The sequence below is a fragment of the Micromys minutus genome (genome assembly GCF_963924665.1).
Source record: "Micromys minutus genome assembly, chromosome: 25".
NCBI classification, from domain to species: Eukaryota; Metazoa; Chordata; class Mammalia; order Rodentia; family Muridae; genus Micromys; species Micromys minutus.
The window spans coordinates 10,958,870-10,983,889 of NC_137960.1; the positions used below are offsets into that span (position 1 = coordinate 10,958,870).

At 50.0% G+C, this 25,020-nt stretch overlaps 1 protein-coding gene across 1 annotated transcript in view; it reads right to left on the reverse strand.

Moving 5' to 3' along the window:
• Nucleotides 1–25,020, reverse strand: part of BCR (BCR activator of RhoGEF and GTPase) — a 114,368-nt gene that overhangs the window by 40,216 nt on the left and 49,132 nt on the right. Inside the window, exons 2-7 of the mRNA XM_080937537.1 lie at nt 17,238–17,410; nt 11,301–11,405; nt 10,743–10,928; nt 6,862–6,969; nt 2,021–2,081; nt 1,283–1,335 (exon numbers count right to left, since the gene is read on the reverse strand). Coding sequence (XP_080793663.1) covers nt 1,283–1,335; nt 2,021–2,081; nt 6,862–6,969; nt 10,743–10,928; nt 11,301–11,405; nt 17,238–17,410 — 686 coding nt within the window. The remainder of the gene's footprint in view (nt 1–1,282; nt 1,336–2,020; nt 2,082–6,861; nt 6,970–10,742; nt 10,929–11,300; nt 11,406–17,237; nt 17,411–25,020) is intronic.

The window sequence follows — 25,020 nt, forward strand, 5'->3', positions numbered from 1 at the left end:
CAGTATCTCAGAGTCAAATGGGCAGGCTACTTGGCCAGGACCTCTGAACTGTTACTATTTCACAATCCTAGAATTGTCTAGAAAGAAAACCTTCATGATGAGTTATCTGGACCAGGATGACTTGCAGGCATACCTGTGGGGAAGTATCTTAATTATACGGGAACACCTGTCCACTGTGGGCGGTGCCAAACCTAGTCAGGGCATTATGAATTGCATAAGAGCGGAGACAGCCGGCTGTCCCCTGCATGCACACATTCATCATCTCTCTGCTCTCAACTGTGGTGCGACTGGCTGCTTCAAGATCTGTCATCCTGATGGCTCCTGTTTGCAGAGCTCGGAGGCATCAGATTCCCCTGGAACTAGAGTTACAGGTGACTGTGACTCACACGACGTGGGCACTAAGAATCAGGCTTAATGTCCTCTGGAAGAACAATATGTAACTGCTGAGCAATCTCTCCAGCCCCATCCAAAAACTCAGCCAGAGCATGATGAAGAATAATAGAGCTGGATATAGTAGCATATGTCTCTAAGCCCAGTACTTAGAAGGCTGAGGCAGAGGGGCCATGAGTTCAAGGGCAGCTTAGTCTACAAAGCAAAACCCTGGTGCACAGCAGAATACTATACAGCCCTAACAAATGAGGCAAAGCTGCCTGGGCACAAAACCAAACAATAATCTCCATCTCATCTATGTTACTAATAGGAAGAGAGTAGTGTAAACACTTACAGTGTGACACTTTCTGAGTAAGTAAAGATATCCACACGTTAGCTCATACACAAGCCCTCTGGTGGGGACCCACAGTGGGAAGGGAACAAAATATTTGGGTAGATATTGTCAGCATGAATGCTATTAATGGGGTTTCCCTGAGTGGCAAGACTGGAGCTGCTCCTGTTTTCTTGTTTTGTGTCTCAGTACAGAAAACCTCCTGTTTGTGGGTCTCCTGTTACACCCTACCACGCAAACTGGGAAGCAACATCAACCACCCTGCCTGTTTTCCAGGAAACCTCCGCTTACACACTTCACTGCAATGCAATGTTCCACTTCCAGACCCCTGCTCACGTGGGGTAGGATACTCCCTCCCTGTTTGTTCCACTGGGGGCACCTAGAGATGCTAATACTTCTGTCCCCAGTAAGCTTGGGAAAGGTCCTGCATCCTCAATCAAGGTGGCGCCAAACTCGAGACAGGAGATCCAAGCGAAGGAGCCTGCTCTAGCTGGCCTGAGGACCAGGAGAGGACCCAGGCCACCCTGGGAGGCAGATGCCGTGCTCCATAATGGGACTCACGTGAAGGACTAGTGTGCTTCTCGTCACTCGGTCCACAGGTTTGTAGAGCAGAGCTGTGAAGAGACAGGCAGTGGGGAGGTAAGTCCACACTTGGAGAAAACAAAGTAAACCTGCCTCCTGGTGCTTCAAGGCCAGGAGGAAGGGCAGGCCCACCTCCCCTTTGTAGAGCCATGAGGCCAAACTTGGAGCATCTGTCTGCAGTACCATAGGCTTTGAGTTCAGGGCTGCTGCTTGGCGTGGACCTGTTGCTGCCTGGGATTGTCAGGGAGGACGGTGAGGGCCACAGTCCTACCCTGTAGCAGACCAGGATGCAGCTCCCAACGTCCATGGCTGGATAAGCTTCAGAAGCACGCGTATGCATGTGGAATTTGGAGGGTAGCTTTTGAGGACCGGCTTTCTCCTTCTACCACATGGAGCACAGAGATCATACTTCGCTAGCCCCATGATGAGCTCCTACAATGTTTTCCTAGTATCGTTAGTGAGATACTTGTCTTCATCTCATCCTTGCTGCCCTGACAGGAACAAGGTTGGTCTCTGCTCTCCTCCCTCTCACTGTCTGAAGTCTAACTTCAAGTAGATGAGGTCTACTTGTAGGTAGGCTGCGGCAAGGAAGATGAGACTGGAGGCCAAGCCAATGAGGTGCAGTGTCTGTCTCTCCAGCAATGCCCGCCCCCACCCCTCTGTTGGAAAGGCACACACGAAGGCACAAAGAACCGTTTCTCTGCCAAGAGAACTCACTTTCCAAAGAGTTCTTTGTAGTTGAGTCCTTGACGTCCTTGTTGCTTCTGGCTCGCAGGTTCTGTGGAGAGAAAGATCTCTTGCTCACTCTCAATGGCAGAAGCAGTTTGGACACAGTGTGAATAAAACACTTCTTCTCTCCCCACAGAGACCCGTATGTGTAGTGAGTGTCAGGGGGCCATCCTGATCCACAATTGAAAACACGGGTGGAGCAATGACCCGTGAACAAGATGAGCACAAAGGGTACCCCCTAAACCAGTAGTTCTCACCCCATGGGTTGCGACCTCTTTGGAGGTCAAAGGACCCTTTCACGGGATTGGTAGAAAGTGCAGACGTTGACAGTACAATTCGTAACTAGCAAAATTACAGTTATGAAGTAGTGATGAAATAATTTTAAGGTGGGGGTCAGCACAGCATGAGAAATTGTATTAAGGGGTCGAAACAGTAGAAACATTGACAACTGCCCTAGATGGTCCCTTAGGACAAGGTTTTTCAACTTCAGTGGCATTCATGGTTCTGAAACTCCTCATCCCAGGTGTTTGTCCTATGTGGCTGCCCTAAGGAACATCCCTGGACTCTGTCTCCAGGTGCAGTGACAGCCTATCCTCCTTCCAGACGCTCCTTTGGGAACAAAACCATCCACAGTGGAAGACTTCAGAGACAGAGAACTCTGCACAGGTAAAGTGTTACTCAGAGCGGTTTAACGCAGTTGAGGAACTGGTCATTCAGAAAAATCCTCACTCACCTTCGGTGATGGCTAGCGCAGGGAGCTAGGGGTGGCAGACAGAAAGTCACCTTTAGTCAGTCTCAGGAGTGGAAATGGGCGCACACACACACACACACACACACACACACACTGCCTTTAAGGTGCAAATGAATTGCTTTAGTATGAAATGAGCTACTAAGACTGAAAGCAAGGATTGTTAGTGGAATGACATCAGAGAGGTATCTCTTCCATCAGAGGTGGGGGAGAGGTTCAAGCATCCCTGTGATGTGTACTCCCTGGGAGGCAGCTGCCAGGCATCCTGGTGTTAAGCTCCTGAATAAATGCACACTCGCTATAGGAACAGGAAGGCCTCTGGGATCACTCTCCTACTCCTGTGTTACAACTAACGTTTTGGGACTGGTATTGCCTAGCTCACTGGGGACAAAGCCTGCAGTGCACTTGAGTACCTTTCCTCAGAGGGTAACAGCCCTTGCAGTGACTATTCCTACCTGTACCCTACTCAGCAGTTCCCAGAGGGTATAAAGAGCTATGGAAGCTAAACAGGAGACTGCAAGGTGCTGAGGTGAAGCACACATTTCCCTCCCATCTATCATTCAGAGAGCTAGACTCCCATAGAAGTGAGATGGACATCTCTGGTCTGTCTGGATGCTATCTCACATCTCTCTCTCACAACTGGTCTTGGGAAAGACTGACAGACCATTGGCTGCCCTGCACTTGTGGGTGACCCTTCAGAGAGCCCCATACGTGAGGACTGACGGTCCCAGGATGCAGTCCCACCATAAGCACACAGCCTGCAGCTGCTTCCTCAAGCCTCATTTTCATCTCTGTAGGCAGCTCTGTGGGCAACTTTCTCTGGGGCCATTTTTGAAACACAGATGGAGAACAGACAGAGCTTGTTCACATGGTACAAGAACAACCAAGGCTCGGAGAGAGCCACTGGCCTATACCTTGCATCCCACCCAGTCTTGACCCACATCCCCGCTGCAGCAGTCAGTAGGACCATGTGGACCCTTCCCAGGTGTCATCCCACCCCAACCTCCTCCTTGCTGGGTACAATCTTGTCTGGGTAGACTCAGACTTGGACGCTTAACTAACTAGAGCCTGTTGCTCAAGAATCCAATATTTTATCTGCCAGGGTCCCTGGGGATTTTACAGAAACGCTCGGGCTGAGAAGGGTGCAGGAAGCAGTTAGCTTAAGGAAGAGGGATAAGGCGAGAACACACTGCATACTTGTGCGAGGATTGGGGCACTCTGTAGGCTTCAAATGAACGGTGTAATATATGTAGCATGAGCTATTACCATGGGAGGTGATCAGAGCCAAGGCCACAGATATCTAGACCATGAGATAAAGAGTAAAATAGTAAAATCCGTGACCCCGGAACACGGATCAGGTATGACAGCCAAAGGTTTTCTCTCAGCAAGAGAAACCCAACTCTGTTGAGGTTTGGTCTTTTGCAGTAATGCTAAATATCGGCCCCCAAGGCCTGGTTGTCCCCAAATGGTATTATGTAACCTTGCCCCCCATGTTACCCCTGACTGGTGAGTCATGATGCGTACCATCTGAGGCTGGGCAGGAGAGATATAGGTAGTTTAAGTTCCCAGTTTGGGGTCTGAGGAGGACCATGAGGGGAGAGAGAAGAAGGAAGAAGGTGGAGAGAAGAGAAGATGCCATGGAGTAGGTGAGTTTGAAAACATGGCCCTGAGGACTGGCCAACTGGAGTTAAGGGCAGCCCAGATGGAACATAGCAAGCTATAAATCTGGGTTACTGATACAGAGTGGGTAGATATCTGCCCAGCTCTAGTGCTAATTAAGGCTGTTGTAAATATAAACGTGGTGTGCCTTTTATCTGGGAACTGAATGATCGAATCAGGGTAGCAACCCCCGGCTGGCATTAAATACCTACAGGAAGAATCATCTCATGTGTGTGGCTTACATTTCTCTTCTTTCTGTTTCTGACTGTGTGTGCCTGCGTGTGTTTCCTCTGCTGCTGCTGACAATCTTGAGCTCATCCCTATCCCTCATATGGAGTCCAGAGGAGAATTCGGAATGTCTTCCTCCTGTGCACACCACCTTATTCCCTTGAGTTGGGATCTCTCTTGGAACATAAAGCTCTCTAGTTGGCCAGGTTGGCTGGCCAGCAAGTGCCTGCCTGTGCCTTCTAACCCCAGGATTACAGGCACACGTGGCCTTGTTTGGCTTTTATGTAGGTGCTAGGGTTTTGAAATCAGGGTCCCATGCTTGTGCATAATAAATGCTCTTACCCATGAGTCACCTTCCAGCACCTACATTCTCCCTTCTAACCCTGCCTTTCTGTACGGAGATCTTTCCTCCTGGAATCCTTGTTTGATGGAAGAAAGTCAGTCGGAGTTCTGAGGGAGTGGGGATTATACAAAGGTGACAGTGACAACAAGTCCCCAGGAGAGAAAAATGTCACACGGCTGTCACTGACATCACAGAGATATGATGGGGAAGGGAGAAGAGCCCTGTATAGAGTGAGAGATAGAGACCCACGGGTAATACTGAGTTCTAATCCTCACCTGGCTGCCAGCCTCATGCTTCCCCATTCATGGTCTCTAGATCTGAGGCGTTCTTTTAAGGCCTAGAGGCCCACAACATGCCATGGCTTGAGGTTTTAGTCCACTAAGGTTAAATGCAAATAGGGAGAAAGCCTGGGGTGATACATCCTGGAGCTTCTTCTAGTAGAGGTCTACAGACACAGCAACTTCGAACCCTGGTGCTCCAAGATTGTTGTCAGGAAAGCCACACAGCATAGATGGCTCTAGTGACAAGAATGTAGAGTAGATTCCATCGTGGTGGTTTGAATAAAAATGGCCCAAAGAGAGTGGCACTATTAGGAGGTGTGGCCAGGTTGGAGGATGTGTGCTACCATGTGCTAGTGGGGAAAGGCTTTGAGGTTTCAGATGCTCAAACCAGGCCCAGTCTGTCTCTGTGTCTGTCTCCTTGACAACTATGGATCCAGATGTAGAACTCTCAGCTACCTCTCCAGCACCATGTCTGTCTGAACTCTGCCACGCTTCCTCCCACAACGATAATGGACTAAACTTCTGACCTGTAAGCCAGCCCCCAATTAAATGTTTTCCCTTATAAGAACTGCTGGGGTTGTGGTGCCTCTTCACAGCCATAGAGACCCTAAGACACCCGTGATAAGACACAGGGTTAGGATTACAATAACTACAGACAAGATAAGGGAGTGCACAGGGAACATGGCTGCTGATGTCTGAATGATACTCCAAAAGTCTGCACATCAGGAACAGGAGCCCCGACTACGCACACTCACTGTGTCTGGAGTTGGGATCTTTGAGAGGTGGTTAGGATTAGATAAGGTCATGAGGGTAGAGCTTAGCTGAATTAGTCTGCTTGGTCTATTCTGACATGTGACATCATGATCCAGCTAGACACTTAACAGATGTACCTCAATGTGGTGGTCTGAATATGCTTGACCCATATTAGGGAGTGACACTATTAGAAAATGAGGCCTTGCTGGAGAAAGTGTGGGTATGGGATTTAAGATCCTCACCCTAGCTGCCTAGATAGAAGCCAGTCTTCTCCTGTTTGCCTTTGGATAAAGATGTAGAACTCTCAGCTCCTCCAGTACCATGCCTGCCTGGATGTTGCCATGTTCCCACCTTGATGATAATAAACTGAACCTCTGAACCTGTGAGCCAGCCCAATTAAATGTTGTCCTTATAAGCGTTGACTTGGTCACGGTGTCTATTCACAGCAGTAAAACCCTAACCAAGACACTCAATGTTATCAGGCTTCTCGGTTTCCAAGAAACCAGTTGAGAACATTCCTATTCTTTATAAAGTGCATAGTCCTGAACACTTTGCAACAGCAATATAAAACAGATTAAGACATCAGTGAATGTCTGGAATCAGGCCCTGCCCCTTGGGTAACAGCACTGTTAGGACCGGTCCTGAGATGGAGCTGACCCAGCGAACTCTGAGTCAGAGCTGGGGTTCATAGCCAACCTTTAATCTGCTCTACTTTGTTCTCCCAACAGCCGGCCCACAGTGCACGGGGGGAGTGGGAGGACCCGGTGGGAGCCAGCAGTACTCCGGCCTGCACAGCGTCACAGTGGTTGCCCATTACCTCAGAGATCTCTGCAAACTGAGCGTTGGCCTGACAGCATTTCTCGGCGGTTTCCATGGCCACTCCGTAGTTATCCACAAAGGCTCGGTACACGCCCAGCTGGCTGGCCTGCAGGACGGGGCGGAAGGAAGAGGGGGTGAGACTGGGTGGGATAGGTAACCGCTCCCCATCTTTCTGAGGACTGGGTTCTTGTGCACAGCTCTGGAAAAGAAACCCAGCTAGAGCAGACAGCATGCAGGTTGCAGCTTTTCTGTGCAACTTCTTCCCACCTGCTTCACCTCCCCACACATCGAGCACGATTTCCTCTCTAAAGTGAACATGTTGAGAAGTGAGTCATAGCCCTGGACAGGTAATGGCCCCCTTTAGAGCTCCTTCCTCCTTCCTCCCACTCAGCTTGCATAAAGGATGCCGCCAGCAGCCGCTTAAACTTGAGGCGAGAATCCAGATGAATGCTCCTATGCAGGTGAAATGGAGGAGGTCGCCCTGGCCATGGTCCATGGATCCTGGGAACCATGCTGCTGTGTTCATTTCTGATCCTGTCAGGCAGGTGAGGGACATGTGGTGTGGCTGACAGGAAAGAGAAGCTCTCACTGTTAGCTGCCGTTCCTGAACCTCACAGGGAGAGGGGAGGACCTGGCTCTTACACACCCTGCAGGCAAAAGACCTTCAATAAAAGACATGACTAGAGGTCCCCTTCACTGAGCTGCTCCAATACACGCTCAACTAAGCACAGTTTCCATGGGTAGATGGGATGGGATATGGCGCCACCACATTCATCTCTGGGTCTCACATCGTTTGGGGGCTGTGAGGAAAAAAACCTAGTCTTCGCAAGCAACAGCATGTGGACACAGGCGGACATGCTGGCTAGGTCTGAGCCTCGCGTGGCAGCTGCCTGGGGGCTAGAAACCTGGTGCATTTGGCTGGTCCTGGAGTTCTCTCTGGGTTGAGCATACATTTCATTTCCATGTGCATTTGCATTTATATGGGCTTTCTCAGAAAAGTTGCTCCAAGCCTGAATTCCTGGCCATCCTTCACTGAACAACCGTAGGACTCTGAATACTCCTCCACCCCTCTGCAGGCCACTGAGTGACTCCCGGCTGCCAGAGAGTCATGACGGACTCTCCCTGCGGAGTCTGGAGCCTTTCAGCCGAGGACTACTTTCATGGCTTTTTTCCCTCTTGCCTAAGGGATTATGACTTCTTTCAGACATGAGAAATGCTAAAACATTAATTCTCATGCGTTTGGCAATTGGAAAGTGGAACCAGATGATAATGGTATTATGGGGATCGTCAGTATCTTGTTGGTATGCTGTGGGATGGACAAGAACCCCTACTGTGCTCACGCTTTACCAAAAAGACCAGAGGAAACGTCTGACAAACTCAAAGCAGCCTGTCCCCTTCAGAAAAACGTCAGCTCAAGAAGCTGATATGGATAGAAGGAGCCTAAAGAGACATACATCATAGCCAAATACACACAGCACTGGACAGGACTGGATCCTGAATCAGACTGGGATGGGGGGTGGTAAGAATTTCAACCACAAACAAAGCCTCATTCACTACAGGAAAGGGCACCGCTGAAATAGCTCAGGAGGCAGGGCTCCAGAGAAGGTGCCAATGTTGGAATAGGTACACTGAACTCCTTGGGTCCTAGGACTCCCAGAGGGCAAGCTGGGCTAGCCTTGCTACAGTCTGAAAGGGTGGAGTGTGGGGCTGTGTATGTCTGTCTGTCTGTCCTGGGAAATACTCAGCACTCAGCCCAGGTTAAAAACACACGAGATGCTCAGCAGACCGACTGGGAATCAACTCTCCCCTGCAGCATCTCATTCATGGGGACAGCCGAAGAGCAACACACAAACCAAAAGTAACGTTCTAAAATGTATGTTCCAGCATTCATTAGCTTTAGAAGACTGGGAAAGCAAAGTCCCCGAGTGGTTTTGGAATACTATTTTAGGGTAAGTGCTGGGTGTGCCACCCCTCCCCCGTCCCAGTACTATTCTTTGCTTTTCTGAAGGCTTCTGGCTGAGTCTGCTCTTCAAGGTTCAAACTTATTGACACATGGCTCAAAGAGAAAGGGAGAAGAGACCAGAGAGATAATGAGAGCCAAGTGGGAAGACACACCCTGGAGTGGGGCCAGTGGGCTCCTGCTGCATAACCCTTGAAGAGTGAAACATTCCATTCTGCACAAAACTCCTTAAGTTGGAAGGTCAACAACTCAAAACAGCTCCAGGAAGTCCCTGAAACTGACCAGATTCACTAGCCCACCCCTCCCTACCCTCTTCTGCCAAAGTAAACAATAAAAGCTGAGTTTCTCTCAGACAAGCTAAGCTGCAAAGACTGAGAGCAGACCCAGACCAGCTGCCTGGAAAGAACAGAAACCAGTCAAGCTGCAGGGAAGAGGTCTGCAGCAGATGAGGCACCCTAAGAGGACACTCTCGGAAGACTGTGTAGTGTGTTCCAGGTACTCAGCTTTTGTGAGCTGTCACCTGTGCTGGGCTGGCTTTGGTGATGCAGCTGACACTGAGTCATTTCTGCTCCTCATCCAGACTCTTGTTAGTCACCCCAATAAAACTCACTGGTTCACCAGGTTGGACTTTGGTGATAGCTATACTTTGGTTTGCTGTGGGGTCCCTATTCGGTGCAAGTATCTGGGTGCATGGTACCCAATAAGGTGTGTGGCTATGGGCCATCTTCAGGAACCCTGCCCTTGGACTACTCTTAAGCCTGAAGAACTTCTTTTCTGCATGGGGAGAAGGTTCCAAGCAAAGTGTGCATATGTCAGAAGCATGGGGCAATCTAGGAATTAGGATCAGCCTTTTCGGAAACAGACCAGGGCCAACACTGACTTCCTGTGGCTCTTCTAGGAGGGGTAACCTCTCTGCTGGGCAGTTCTGCTAGGAACCCTTCCTTTCCTACCCCTACCCCTTACTAACGTCTCCCCGGGCACCTGTCAGATTTCCTGGTCAGTTCTCATTTGCTGAGGACCTGCAGAAACCCTAATCTGTTGTCTAACCCCTCTTACCCTTTGGTTTAATGGTCCCTTGTGGCAGGCAGGTGTACTCTTTTATGGCAAACATGAACGAGGGACTCACTCATCCTTCTTGGTTGAATCTTTTGAAAACATTACCTGCCATATGGGGTGACCTAAATGCAGGTAACATGGTGTACACCCTTGAACAAACCTTCTGCCCCTTCATGTCACAGTGGGACCCAGCTCTGTAGGAAGCAGTCTTGCTCACAGCATACGGCTGTCACCTGATCCAAGCCTCTCTGTGGAGGTTACTAGCTATACATCCTCCCTCTCTTTTTTCTCTGATTTACCATGTTGGCCTAGGCTGATCCCCTAAACTCCTGGGCTCAAACATTCTTACTGCTTCTGCTTCCCAAAGAGCTGAAATGACACCTATGTTCCCCAGACCCAGACATCACCTCTAGGCCTAATCCAGTGTAATCACCATGTAAATAGCTGTTACACCGTATTGTTTAGGGAATGATGCCAAAGAAAAGACTGAACACGTGCAACATATTCATAATTCTTTTTCCGGCACTTGGATAGTTCGATGTGCAGAGGAGAAACCTGCAGAGACAGAGGCTGACCTGTAGCCAAGTCCCAGTGTGCTGTGGTCACCTCTCCAAGCAAAACTCTGTTCTCCACTAAGAGCCCGAGTATGGCTGTGCTGGGCTCCAGCCGGGCTGGCCATGTGTCCCTGGCACCTCTCCCTCCCAGCAGTCTGTCCTTTGGCACCAAAGCTACATAGACACACCCCGGGCTCTCCTTCCTGCCGTCTCCTGGGTATCTCCCTGTGACACAAGTCCAAGGGTCAAACCTAGTCCTTTCTCAGCTGCAGCCACGGCTGCCAGCGTCAGCATATCCGAGTCACTCACCAGCTTCTGGAAGAGGTCACCCACACGCTGCTGGTGGCTCCACTGCTGCACCCGGGGAAATAGCCCATCGTAGAACTCCTTGTGGATCTCGTAGAGCTCAGGCACTTTGAAGAAAATGGTCTCAATCTGCTGGCTGGTCAGCACAGGCTGAGAGGTGGTGGCAGCGGCTTTCAGAGGCTTCATGGGCTAGAGGACGGCACAGGTGAAGGGGTTTTATTTATTCTATCTATCTATCTATCTATCTATCTATCTATCTATCTATCTATCTATCTATTTATCTATCTATCTATCCATCCATCCATCCATCCATCCAACCATCCATCCATCCATCCATCCAGGTGTTGTGACCAGGCCCAGGTAGGATCCTGGGCATGCTGGACAGACAAATGCTTAACCACTAAACTATATCCCAGCCCTATCATTTTCAAATCCCAATGGGGGTAAAATAAAAGAAAGGGGAAACCTGGCAATTGAGGTCCCCAGCCAGTATCTCCCAGCCCCTAGAGAAGTTCAGATCTAGACCGAGCTATGAGGTAAAACCCAGCAGGGAATGCTCACCAACAGCAGGGCCTCCAGATGGCTCAGGTACGTCTCCTCGCTGGCCAGGATTCCAGACAAAACCCACTTCCTCATCTCCAGGCCCTTTTCCAAATCCAGCTCACTCTGCAGGACAGGAGCAGAGACGTCAGCTCCCTCTGAGGACAGAGCCCCCAGAGACAGTCCTCGAGGAAGGAAGAGGGAGGTAGCCATTCCGCCATGCAGTTGTAGTCACTAAAATCTAGAGGGCCATCCAGTCAAGGGCCACCCGTGGCCCCCACAAACTAGGAAATGGGAAGTTTCATGCTGAGCAAGCCACAGAGCCTCCTCCCCTTCTTGCCTTGTGCCTGGGACCAAGGAGTAGCTGCCTTGATCCACACATGGAAAGAAAAGGAGGCTCTGACCCAAGGTGGGCAGCAGGTCCAGGGTGGTCTATCAGAACCTGGCCATCCAGATTCCCACTGTCGGAAAATGTCTGCTGCTCCTTGCCCTGTACCTGATGTGTGCCTCATCAGGATTCCCTGACTGTCATTACCACCTGGACCTTGGACCAACCAGGTAGCACCACCTCCTCCTTCAGCATGTTGCCCTTCCTGGCTGTGACTGTGACCACTGTGTGTCACAACCTCCTGCCTGTAGGGGTAGGGGTTAGAGTGGCCCCGCAGGCTCAGAACTTTTGTGTGATTCTGTTTTCTTTTGTGGGTAGGAGGGACCCTCTCGCAAGCAGATTCTGGGCAAAGTACCTAAGCCCAGATCAGAACAATGCCGGAAGTTGACGTAGTGGGGGGACACGGTCCACATAACCTGGGAGAGCATGAGCTGATGCCAGGTTATGATGGCATTGAGGAACGCACGGTGTCATGCCCCCCATTCCTACAAGGAAGTCCTAAGTCCCACAGCCTGAGGATGTGACTATATTTGAGAAGTTGAAATGAAGGGGGGGGGTGTGAATTCTAAGCCAGTATAAGTAGCCTTCCATAAGGACTGGACTATGTGTCTGTCACAGAAAAGACGTTTGATCCAAGAGTAGTTATATATAGCCATTTATTCATAGACTCAGGAGAGAGGACTCAGAAGAAAACACCCCTGTAACAGCTAGACCTCAGCTTCCCAGCCCCTAACACCCCTGAGAAAGCATCCTTCTGCTTGTTTAAATGGGGAAGCTTGTGGTGCTCTGTAATGGCATGCCTAATCCAATAGTGGTGGTGGTGCCAAAGGCAACAGAAAATGCAGCCTGGTTTCCTGGCCACTCCCTGCTTCTTTCCCCAGTCACAAGTGACATCAGAGGTTGGCCATGCCCATGGAAGCAACCACTGTGTGGCACCTGGCCAACCTGCCCTACCTACAGGCAGAGGGAGATGCCAGTAAGGGGAGGAGATGTTAAAAGCGCTGCCCAGTCCTCTTCTGGTTTCCTAGCTCCAGAGCCAACTCCAAACAGCCCTATTACCCCACCTCCCGGGATTAAAACAGGAGTGTTTACCCCTCCCCCCATGACTCATTTTCTCAAATCATGAAGAGGAAGGATGTGAGCGATGCTGACATTCGGATCTGAGCGGTTCTCTCCTGGGAGTTAGCAGGCAATCCTAAGCAAGAAGATGCTCTGCTGCATCCCTGGCCTCTACTTCACACACAGGCCGCCCACAGACGTCTCTGGATAGCTCCTGGAGCCTGTATAACCCCCAGTGAGACTGACTGAGTTCGAGGAAAGACCTGACTTGAGGAAAGACCTGACTTGAGGAAAGACCTGACTTGAGGAAAGCTCTGGTTTCGGGGAGGCTCTGGTTTCGGGGAGGCTCTGCAGTTGGACATTAGGACCCCACTATGAATCCTCTGTGTCCGAATAACTCTGTGGGTCCTTTTCAGCTCCCTAGTCTGTAAGAGGAAAGTGTCTCATGGTATAGACTGCTGGGTCATGGAGAGAGCCCAGGGTCAGGATTCAGGGCCAGAGTTGCAGAGCCAGGGTTGCCAAGGGAGCCTCTGGTCATGGGCCTTTATCACCTCGATATAAACTGCCTAGTTCTTGTAGCCTACCTGGATCCCTGGGACTTCTACCCCACTGTCACTACCACATGGCGTTTTAGTGTGTGTGTGTGTGTGTGTGTGTGTGTGTGTGTGTGTGTGTGTATGCCTAAGCTGTGACCATGCAAATGTGTGTAGGTGGCCAGCCACCATGCCAGGGAAATAACCCACCCAAATGGGTCCATGCAGTGGCTCCCACAGATAGGAGCCTCCAGGGCATAGTTGTGCTTGAAACGTATAGTGTTCAACTAAGATTCACTCCATCATCAAATCTCACAGACCTAGCTAGGTCCTAGCTGGGGTCTCATCTTTATGAAAGCCCATGGGCTCCTTCAGAGTCTCAGTGAACTAATTGGGAAGCAAGCAGGTCCCAGAAATCCAGGACTATCAGTTGAGCTCATTAAAGGCGGGAAGGCGGGGAAACGTGCCGCTCGGGCTGATAGGATGCCTCCCATGGTGGCCAGATATGCAGGCTGTGGTGGAGTGATGCTCACTTCTCAGCCTAGTGTAATGGCAGGCCATCAGAGAAGCAGCCTCCATTTCTCTCTGCACACGCCTCCCACTGTGACTAGATGATGTACCTATTCCCACACAAGGGAAGGGGTTAGGGAGATGGCAGGCCTTTGACAGTGGCAGCCACCCCCAACATGCAATCCTCCTTCTTTTCTAAGAACTATTTTGCTACTGTGATCTCCAAGGAGACAGTGGGGCGCAGGGAGGTCAGCAGGACCAGTGACTTCCCTGCCCCGAGTAAGATGCCGCTGCCTGCATAGATAGGAGTTGCCTGGTGGAAGTGCGGTGCCTCATCCCACCCACAGTTTGGAAAGCCGGGAGGAAACACTGTGCAAGCAGATGGAGCCAAGACCAGTTCTCCTTATTCCAAGGGTGAGGCCGCCTGGCCCTGGGACAGTGCTGGGCTGGATAGAGACAGGACATGAGAAGAGGAATCTTCTGAGATGGAGAATCTTCTGGGGATCAGAACGGTGCTGACGGCATTCCACAAACAGCGAGAGAGAAGAGAGCAACAGAGAGGGCTGGCCCTGGCTGTTTATAACCCAAGCAGCACACACGACATTCTGTAATCCTTCTAGGAGGAAGCTTTGGGTAAGGGCAGCTGGAGGCCAACAAAAAGGTAGAGAGAACCCTTATGCCTAACCTGAGCTCAGAGACAGGCAATAGAGAAACTGGACTCAGATAACAAGGTAACAAATGTTGCCAAGTCCAAAGGTGAGCTGAGGCTGGTCCACTGGTCCACTCTTCCTAGGGGATTTCACTGACCAATCAGGGTGCAGCTTTCTCTACTGTAAGTTCATAGCCAGCACAGCTTCTGGACAAAGGTACCTCCCTCACAGCTAGCACAGTTGCTGTCCAGGGGCGTGCTTCTAGTTTGAATAGGGCTAGGGCTCTCCAAGTCACAGGCTAGACACGGCCCTAGAGCCCAGCTTGCAAAGGCCCAACTTTCACTGGCAAACCCGTCCTCCAGAAGGGGAGATCCCAGCACAGAGCTGGCTCCATTACTAGACACTGTCTCAACAAACCCATTGAGGCCTCCTTTCTGCTGCCACGGTACGGGTTACCAGGCCTCTGCCCCGCCCCATTTCAATACCTAACTCCTGGGGGAGGATGCTCACAGAGAACCCCTGAGATGCAGAAGCTCCACTGAGCTTGAGTGTTGCCATGGAAACCCCAGGGAAGCACTCTTAAAGCTCAACAGCCCAAAGGGTAGCAGGTTGGCAGCAGGGAACAAACCAGGATTTGGGAGGCAGGAGAACCTTAGGCAGCAGGGTAGGGTGTTTCTGGACTCAAACCCACCACATTCCCTAAGGAATCTACCAAGAGACATTAGAGAGCCAAGGGTGTGTCAGTCACCAGAGCCAGGATGGAATTCCACCCTTAGGGCTCGAAGCACAGGAATAAGCATCTAAGCGGAGGGCTGCTGGAACAAAATTAGGCGAAAGCCCAACTCTCCTCATTTAGAAGCCCCCTGCCACCTCCTCCGTTGGAATGCTGGGTGGGGAGGGGGATGTATAGACTTGTTTGTGCAGATGTGCAATATCCTGCCACGGGAGACATATTTTATGGACCCCTAAGGGGGCTGGAGAAGGGAGACAAGGTTGTGCCCGGAGTCTACAGAGATGAGCTGGGTGCTAAAGGCCACCATCTGCATCGGGAGACCAGCAGGATAAAGGTCAACCTGGAGCGGGCCTGTATCAAAGAAGTAGGTCAGCTTGCTCTCGAGGGTCCAGAGGAGCATTAAGGCTTGGGTGGGTGGTGGCAGCTCTTGGGAGGTGGATGAAGAGAGATGTAAGCCGTAAGGAGCGGGTACATGTTACACACTGGTCTTCTTTCCTATCCTCCTGTTTCGTAATGGGGAGCCCACTCAGCATCAACACCACTAGAGATCACAGACCCATAAGAGGGAAGCAGTCCTCCAGGAAACATGTCCGCCCCAGAGTGAAGCAACCTTGGTGGAAAGATGCATTTCTAGGGTTTTGTTATGGGGGGCCGGGGGAGGATGTGGTGCTGGGGCTGGAAGCCAGGGACCTGTGCACGTTGAACATGAAGTCTACAAACTGAGCCACGCCCCTCAGGCCCTCTCCCATTCTGATGATTGAATCCAGGTAGAAACCATCTGCACGCAGGTAAGCGGAGGGGAGAAAATGCCAAGGGCCCAGAAAGACAAAATAATCAAAGACAAGGAGGGGAAACGGCTCTAGGGTAACAATGATTTACTCAGCTCATGAAGGAAGAATCCCAGGAGTCAGAGGAGGACCCGTCTTAGCTGTTTCCTGTTGCTGTGATTTAAAAACAAAAAAATCCTGACAGCACTTACTACGCACATACGCACGCACGTGCAGGCGTTACGGGATAAAATGCTCATCCGTTCGTGATCACAGTCTATCACTTGCAGGAGCTAAGGAGGCAGGAACGTGAAGAAGCTAGTCAGCCATATTACATTCGGAGTGGAGAGCACAAATCAGTGCGTGTATGTTGGCTCCCCTCCTTTTCTCCGTAGGATACCAAGCCCGGGGAATAACGCTTTCCACAGCGAGCAGGCCTTCCTACGTTGCATGAAGGTAATTTAAATAAATCCCCTCAGACTATCTTAATCTAGAAAGTTCCCCCTTGAGGCGTTTTTTACTGTGTCAAACTGACCATTAAAAATTATCACGGGAGGTGTCCCCTCTCTGATGGCAGGAAGAGCATGTCCCTGTCTCCACTGAAAAAGTTACCTTCAGCAATACCCCGGCCCACACCAGGGAATGGCTCAGGACACTGTGCTGGTTGGGCAGATTCACTGTGGGAACTGCTCTGTCAAGCTTTGCCAAGTGCCTCAGGGTGATGTTCCCCAGAGAGACGGCTGGCCCATACAGTATGCTACTTGGGAACATGGCAGATGGTCTCCCAAACGTTCCACTACTCATTAGCCCCGTGGCCTGAGAGGAAACCAGCAACTGACATCAGTTAAGCTTTGGTGACGTGGAAATGACAGCAAGATAAGTTCTTTGGGACTGTTGGTGGGGGCTGGGCGCAATGTCACTGGGAAGATCTTGGTCAAAGGAAGCTACCGAGAGGACTTTCTGTGTTGAAGAGGAAGTGAGTATATCTCCTGAGTACTCCAGCTGGGACACCACCTGAGTCCTGCTTGCTTAGGTAGTGGCCTGTTGCCTGGCTAACACATGCAACCTCCCTCTCCGGGCTCAGTCTGTAGAGCAGCCAGTGGCCTCCCTGTGAAACGTACGCAGAGGGCCACCCCCCTCTACCTGATGTCTCTATGATGGTGCCATTGTCTAATTGCTGCATGTCCCCATACAAGGAGTCACCTTTCAGGACATAGCATCCTCCATGGAAGCAGTGGTCTGGTCCAGAGCAGAGCTCAGGGCCCATCCGGACTTCACATCTACCCACAATGCCCGGTGGGTGTACCTCCCGGCTCACCGCTTTAGTGGGCTCCAGGGTGCCTGAGGCCAGGCTGCCTCTGCCTTTGCTGCTGAGGTGTGGCGAGGAAGAAGGTGAATCATCGATGTAGGGCAGCCCGTCCTGGTGCCGGCGCTGTTCCTCAGCCTGGTCTGCGGCGCAGCCATAGCCAGGTGGTGTTCCAAACGAGGAATCTGTGTGTACAAAGGAGCGACCCGTGTTAGCGAGAGCCAAAGGGGTCTGTTTCAGGGGTGTCTAAGCCCCACCTGTCCAAGCAAGGGCCCAAGTGACGTTATCACTGTCACTCACAGGCATCTCTTGGGAACTGCCTTCACTCAAGACCTACTAGTAGCCAAAGGCGCAAAGGGGCCAGCTGCAGTTTGTATCCTTGGAGGCACGGCTGTCCTTGGGAAGTGGGTGAAGCAGGGGACAGAACAAGTAACATCTGGCCTCTGTAAAAACACACATCCACATCATAACTCCTTCCTAGCACACAGCTCCTAAAATCATTAGACTCTCCAAAGTGATAATTACATGGATCAGTGAGAGGACCGAATGGCCCAGTGTGGGGGCTGGCTGCTGGGCCGACTGGAATGGACAGACCATATAATTAGAGAGCTGCGACTTTCAGCTATGACCCTGGGCTCTAAGCAGGAAAAGGGGTTGAAGGATGAATCGATCATTAGAGGCCAGTGACATAACCAGTCGTGGGTATGGAAGGGAGAAACTTCTATAGAAACTTAAAAGGCAGGGTTGGGAGAATGTCTTGGCCTCTGAACACAGAAAAAACATGCCAGACCACCCCACTTTATGTGGTTTTTTTTGTTTTTTTTGTTTTTTTTTTTTTTTTTTTTTTTTTTTTTTAAGATTTATTTTATGTGAGTACACTGTAGTTGTCTTCAGACACACCAGAAGAGGGCATCAGATCTTTAGATGGAGGTAGCTCCTTCACCCGTGAGTGGCAACATCTGATGGGTCCCTGGGAGTATACCCAGCATTCCTGGGATCCACATATAGGAAGGTCAGGGAGTATGGAGAGAGAAAGCAGGAAGGAGAAAGAGGGCATAAAAATGTTTGAGCCTAAACCCTATCGGCTCAGGATGTCAGCCAAACATTTTCCCAATGAAGTTTTAATTGGTAGGCATAAAGCAGGCAGGCTTGAGGTCCTAGGCTTAACTTCTAAGTGCCTGGTCTGTCACTTAGCAAGCACATTCCAAAGAGAAGACACCCACCAAATTCTGATAAACATGTGATCCGGAAATATGACCAAGACTGGAAAGTAGTTTCCTCAAATGTTTCACAAATTTAAGGCCAGCCTGGGCTACATATTGAGACTGAAGCTAACGTTGGAAAACAGTGTAAGAAAGGAAAACATACATACATATATACATACACACATACATAGTACATTTGTACAAACATACAGTGACTTTCATGTTATATGAATTTGACCTCAATTAAAAATAAATTGGGTGCACAGTGTCAAATTCTATAATTGCAACTCCCCGGGGGGGGGGGGTTACAGCAGGAGGCTTGCATGTAGTCTACAACACATAAGTCACTGTCTTTAAAAAAAAGGAGAAAGGAAAAAAAAAACCTAACAGTTTTTCTGAAGGCCCAGAGAACTATTCTAAATAGACAACAGAACCAGCAACCTGGTGCCAATACCCAAGGTCACCACAAGTGGCAAAGGGCTACTGAATCACTGGGATAGGCTGCTGGTTTGGGTGGGCTTTCTACTCTCTGTTAGGCTGGCAGCTGCCCTTACTGCACAGACAGCCAAGGGAGTCATAGCAACCCCAAAGATGACATCACCAGGCCAGTTCCCAAGCATGGAAAGCCCCAGCTGCTTAGGCAGGGAGAGGTCATGGTCATGAATCAGTGTGTGGCACACCAAAAGCCCTGAGGCTAGCTAAGCCCTGACTACCACCCAGAAAGCTAGCCAGGAGGGGGTGAGCATGCTTTGACTCTCCAGGTGGCCCAGACTGCCCTAAAGGAGGAAGAGGATTCTTTCTAAGTGCTGTTTCCTTACCAGAGGTTCTCAACCTTCCTGATGCTGTGACCCTTTAATACAGTTCCTCATGTTGTGGTGAACTCCCCCAACCACAAAATTATTTTTCTTGTTACTTCGTAACTGTAATTTTGCTACTGTTATGAATTATAGTGTTAATGTTTTTTTTTTTTTTTTTTTTTTTTTTGGAGTTAGTTGCCAAAGGGTTATGACCCACTGGTTAAAAACTGCTGTCTTAAAGGGTGTATGTAGGCCGACTCTATAAACTGCACTTAGCTCTGTCTACACAGGGCCACGATTTTAGCTGGCTGAAGACTCTAAACAATCAAAAGGCCAATTTTGTGGGAAGAAGGACATCTTCCACCCGCTGGGTGTACCAACAATGCAAGTCCCCTCCTGCTGGTAGTTAGAAAGAGAAAGGTCCTCTTAGGCTCATTCATTTGAATACTTGGTCCCCAGTAGAGTTTAAGAAGGATTAGGAGGTGTGGCTTTCAAGGGGGTGTGTCACTGGGCAGTAGGGCTTTGAGGTTTCAAAACCCCATACCATCTCAAACCCTCAAGCCCCACCCCGGCTACCCCATCTCTGCCTGATGCTTGTAGACTGAGATGTAGCTCTCAGCTACTGCTCCAAAGCCACGCCTGCCTCCCACCATGCTCCTTACCATGATCATGGGTTCATCCTCTGAAACTGTAAGCCCCCACCCAATGCGAACGTTCTGTAAGTTACAACGGTAAAGTAACTAAGATACCCTCACCCTATACAATCAGCTTTCAGAACATTGTTAAAAAACCCTTGAGTCTCCGAGGACTTAGCTTATCTGAGACACCTAGACACCAGAGGTAGCAAGAAGAGGCTGATGCTGCTGCGGGCCCCAGGCTGAAACCGACTAGTGATAGGGTGGCACAGGCAAAGGCGGAAATCCCAGCTAGCAGAAGGCAGCAGCCCTTGGCCATGGCAAGGGTAATATGATTCCTGTTTCCTTGATTGATTTATTGATTATTTATTTGTTTAGACAACGAGGTTTGGGGAAAACTTCTTGGAGCCTCAACCATTTATCCCCTGACAAATGAATGTGTGGTATGTCTCAACCAAGATTCGTGCTGCATTTGCCACCGTCACTGAGCGTGTAAAGGTGCCACACATGACCCCTGCCCCTTGGAAGTATGAGATATAATACATCAAGACAGTCATGCCAGGGTCACCAAGAGAGGAAGCTAAGGAAGTGACTGTAAGACCTCAGGGAGGCACAGGAAGATGGCCATGCTCTGCCCAGAGCACAAAGGAAACAGCAGGCCCAGAAGGTCCAGGGCTAATCCTCCTAAAGTCATGTCCTCAGGCTCAGAATGTCACTCCGTTCTGGAGCATTTGCCCATACACACAAAGCTCCAGGTTTTGTGCCTGTTCCCATTAAAGAACAACAACAAAAAGACCAAGTCCGATCCTAACTCTGAACCCATGTGAGCAGAATCTTATTTGGGGATTGACATAATTAGGGAGCTTCAGAGGCCATTTCTGTAGGTTACCCAATTACAACCGTTCTGCTGTGCTCTTGCTGCCCTAAAGACCACTCATGAGGAATGTAGGGACATTCTAACTCTAGGAAGTGTCCAACTCTTGGAACACCAAATGTGTGGCCTCCGTTTTGTTCTGTTCTACCTGGGCTCCACAGGCTGAGAGCTCAGGCCCATACACCAAGTTCATGTCAATCAAAGGGACACCGGATGACCAGCCTCAGAGCTGTTCTAAGTGTGCATTTCTGCCGCAGCATTCTCCTGCTTCTGTAATTTTCTAGAATAGTCTAGACTTTTGGAAAGCTCTGGAGACCCCCGCCTAGGTGAAGTCTCTTGCCAGCTGAGAGTCAAAGATTTTGTTGCCGCTGATAAAATCTATCACGAACACTGCCTGGGTAGAGAAACTTTTTAAATTGTATTTTATTCTGTTTTTGAGTAGCGGTATTTTAAGAAAAAATGTTAAACCATCAATGAACCATGCTTAGGGACCAAAACACACGTGACCTTGGTATTTAACCTCATTCCTTTCCTAGTCATAAGCCTGTAATTTCATGAGAACCTCACAAACTACGTTGAGAGCCATTTGCTGCTTGAGTGTGTTTTCACTTCCTTGTGACCTGCATGCAAGGATTCCTTTGACCCTTCTGACCCACTTTTAAAAATTACAAAAGCCCACAAACCTGTCTATGTGCTTCAGAAATCACCCTGAGACTTGAAGAGAGAAAGTTTCTAGGAGACTTTGAACAAGGTGACTTCACATGTCTGACCACTGCATTCCTACACACGGCTACTGTTACAGACACTCAAGGCCAAGGGAGAATTTCTGAGGAGCCCATAGGCACATCCGAGTGTAACTGTCCTTTCATGTTCAAACCTTTTAGTGACCAACTCCTGTTCTGATTCACACCACATTACTTTGTTTTGAACTCTCTTCCGCAGTACAGTCGAGAATCCTTGGCTTCACCTTGGTATAGGTCTCTGCAGATTTCTACCGGGTAACGCCTCGGGCTGTACCCACTGCCAGACTACCACAAAGGACACAGGGTTTGTGTACTAAAACTGTACTGGGGGGTGGGGTTTCCATGACTCTCCATGTGTACGCTCACAACTTGGGAGTTCTCTGAACCCCGATGCTTAGTTATTTTGTGGAGTCATGATACACTCACTGACCACTGATTCCATTCCGTCTCCAGCCCCTTGTCTCTCCCCAGAGGTAAGGAAGGAGTGGGGCTGAAAGTTCCAAGTCTCTCATCACATGGTTGGTTCTGCTGGCAACCTGCCCCTCGCTGAAGCCATTTAGCCTCCTAAAGGATGAGACAAAGAACTACTATTTGAACCACACTGTTTGTAGCCCTCGTTACACAGCCTGTGGACCAGTGCATGCAGTCAGAACAAAACTCTGACACTTGTGCCAAGAAACCACTTCCTAATTACTGCCTGCCCGTGGAAACAGGACTCCAACCAGCTGGCCACAAAAGCCACATGCCCTTGGTGGCCGCACAGCTCAGTCTCAAAATGGAGACCCACAAAGGCGGGTCTTCTAGTCAATGGTGAACAGCAAAAAGGTTTGGTCATATTCTGGGTTAAACCCTCAACTTCTGCCCTGCTTGAGCTGATCCGGAGTGAGGGTGCTGGGAACGGGGTGGGTGTATACAAATGACATTCCAGAATTCAATGAGATGCGCGCAAGTGTCAAAAGCCAAGGCACAGGGCAAAAAAACGGCAGGGTCAGCAAGCCTAGGATAAATGGATTCCCTGCCACACACACATACACACACACACACACACACACACACACACACACACACACACACACATCAGGCACTTGCTGAGTTTTTCGTTTAAGCAGTATTTGTTAGGAGAAAGACAATCTTCTAGGTTCCCTGTCTCCACTCCTCAACCTTCAGGGCCGCCTTCAGCCTTCAACAATTTCCCAGAAAGAGAAAAACAACAAACATACAGGTGTGGCCAGGGAAGGGGGAGGGGCCAGAGGTTCTTTTCATCTCACAGCCTTCCCATCAATGAAAGGAAGATAATAACACACACTCTTACCCATATGCCCTGGGGGAGGGGGGCCAACAAGGAAACCACCACTCCGGGACCAGGACCAGAGGGAAGAAGCACCTACAAGCATCACTTATAATAATTACTGTGAGCTGGCTCCTCGCAATGTCCAAGGTGTGTTACAGTTAGCACTATTACTTGGCTCCCTTCCAGAAAACCACACCATCTGCCCTTGCTGGGCTTCTTCGGTGTGTGGAATTACCTCTTCATCTGTTTAAAAGCAGCTCACTTTTATAGAACCCCCCCCCCCCAAGATGCGCATGTGGGTGGGGCTCACAGCAACTGGGTAAGCCCATTCTCTGTTGCCATAACGAAACACCGAAACACCGGAAGGCTAACACTTATAAACAGATTACTTAGCTCAAAGACAGCATGGTACTGAGTGGCTCTGGTGAGGGCTCCCCTAGCAGTGTCATTATCGTGGTGAATGGCATCTGTTACGGTGCACATAGGACATGTTACTTGTGGGTCCTTATGTGTTAAAAGCCTGGCCCCCAGCTTTTGAGAAATGGTAGGGCCTCATGGGAGGAACAGGTCATTCAGCATTGTCACTGGCCCCTTCTTCTGGTCCCCATTCCTCCTTGTGTCACTGCCATAGAGAAACATGGCATGTCCTTCCTCTGTGATGGTGCTGTCTAGACAATGACCTAGAGGCGAAGGCAGCAGACGCCATAGACTAAAGCCTCAGAAACTGTAAGCCAAATGAATTCTTCCTTTCTTGCTCTCTCGAGCCTGTCATTCCGGTCATTAAAAAGTGTGACTAACATAACACAGAACCACTGTGGGGATGCCAGGGAGGAAGAGACAGGCGTCTTTCCCTAGAATAACCCACTGTTGGGACGAATGTAGGGTCCTATGAGAACTAATCCAAGTGCAACTCGCCCACTGTCTTAACCAACTCCAGTGGGTCTCACCTCCAGAAACCATCAACACACCAGAGGCCAAGCTTCCAGCATTCAAATCTTTGGGTGGGGGTGGGGACACATCAAAATCACAGCAGCACCAGCTATAAAGTCTAAGGTTTCTGTGGGCCAGAGAGTCATAGGTATAGGGGTACCAGCCTTCCAAAAAACGAGACACTAATGCCCATTATCCATAATGCCATTGATCCACGAGGGCTTCCTTTTTCAGTTTCTCAGAAGCCAGGTTATTTCCAGATTTCTCTTCTGAGGCAAGAGTCAGGGTGGAAGAGAGCTCTGAGGGCCAAAGATGGCTCTGTGCGCAGAAGGTTTCCGCAGATGGTTGAGAACTGAGCCAGAAAGTCAGGGATCTCTTTGTCCAGCTGCAAGAGGAGACCGAGAACTTGGCTCTTGACCTGAAACCCAAAACTGTCATGGTGGAATTACCACTTGTGGTGATAATCCCAGTTGTCATCGAGGGTGTGACAATCTGTTCCAAGACCCACCTGCCACTCCTTGGTCAGTCAGGCTCGGGGAATGAGGTCCAGCACTAAGCCTGCTCCCCCTGTGGACCCCCCCAGAAGGGATTCACAGGCCTGAGCTGTCCCCCCACAGGCGCAGCTGCCAGACACTCACACACCCACACAGGGGCTCAAACTCAGCCACCTGCCAGACCAGTCAGGTGAGCCGGGCCTGATGACAGGTGGGCTAGGTTCCATTCCCAAAGTGCCCTTCAGGAGAAGTTGGTATCTGAGACTAAACTCCAAGGGGGAACCCCTGGATTACTCGGCTCTGTTATGGATTCCCTACATCATCAGTTGGGATAGCATCAGAAAGAGGCCTTCTTCCAGAACTGTGGGACCCACTGGGAGCCGAGGCATCTGGAAGGCTGCTAAGAAGGTATCTGATACTGGCTCTAAACCCTGTGTGTATCCCAGAAAAGCTTAGCTCTACCTGATCACCTTGCCTGATATCTTGGCCTCAATAGCCACCTGGCGAGGCCGTGTAAGGCTGGCACTGAGTCAGAGACACTCAGGTTTCCCAGACAAGGTCTACTTCTCACATACAAGCTAATCCCTACCCACTGACCTCCCTCTGGAGGGGGTCCCACCAGTTCTTGGCAAAGGACAGCGGTGGTGACCACTGATTTCACAGTGGTGTCTGGTAGACATTAGTCACCCCAGCTTTTCAGGAGGAGAGCCCAGAGCTGTCTGCACCTAGGGCTCTTAGCTTGAATAGGATGGAGTCTCCCCACATCCCGTGTTCCACATCATGGCTGTGCAGACCTGTTGCTCTTTTTGCTGAATTTAGCCGTTTG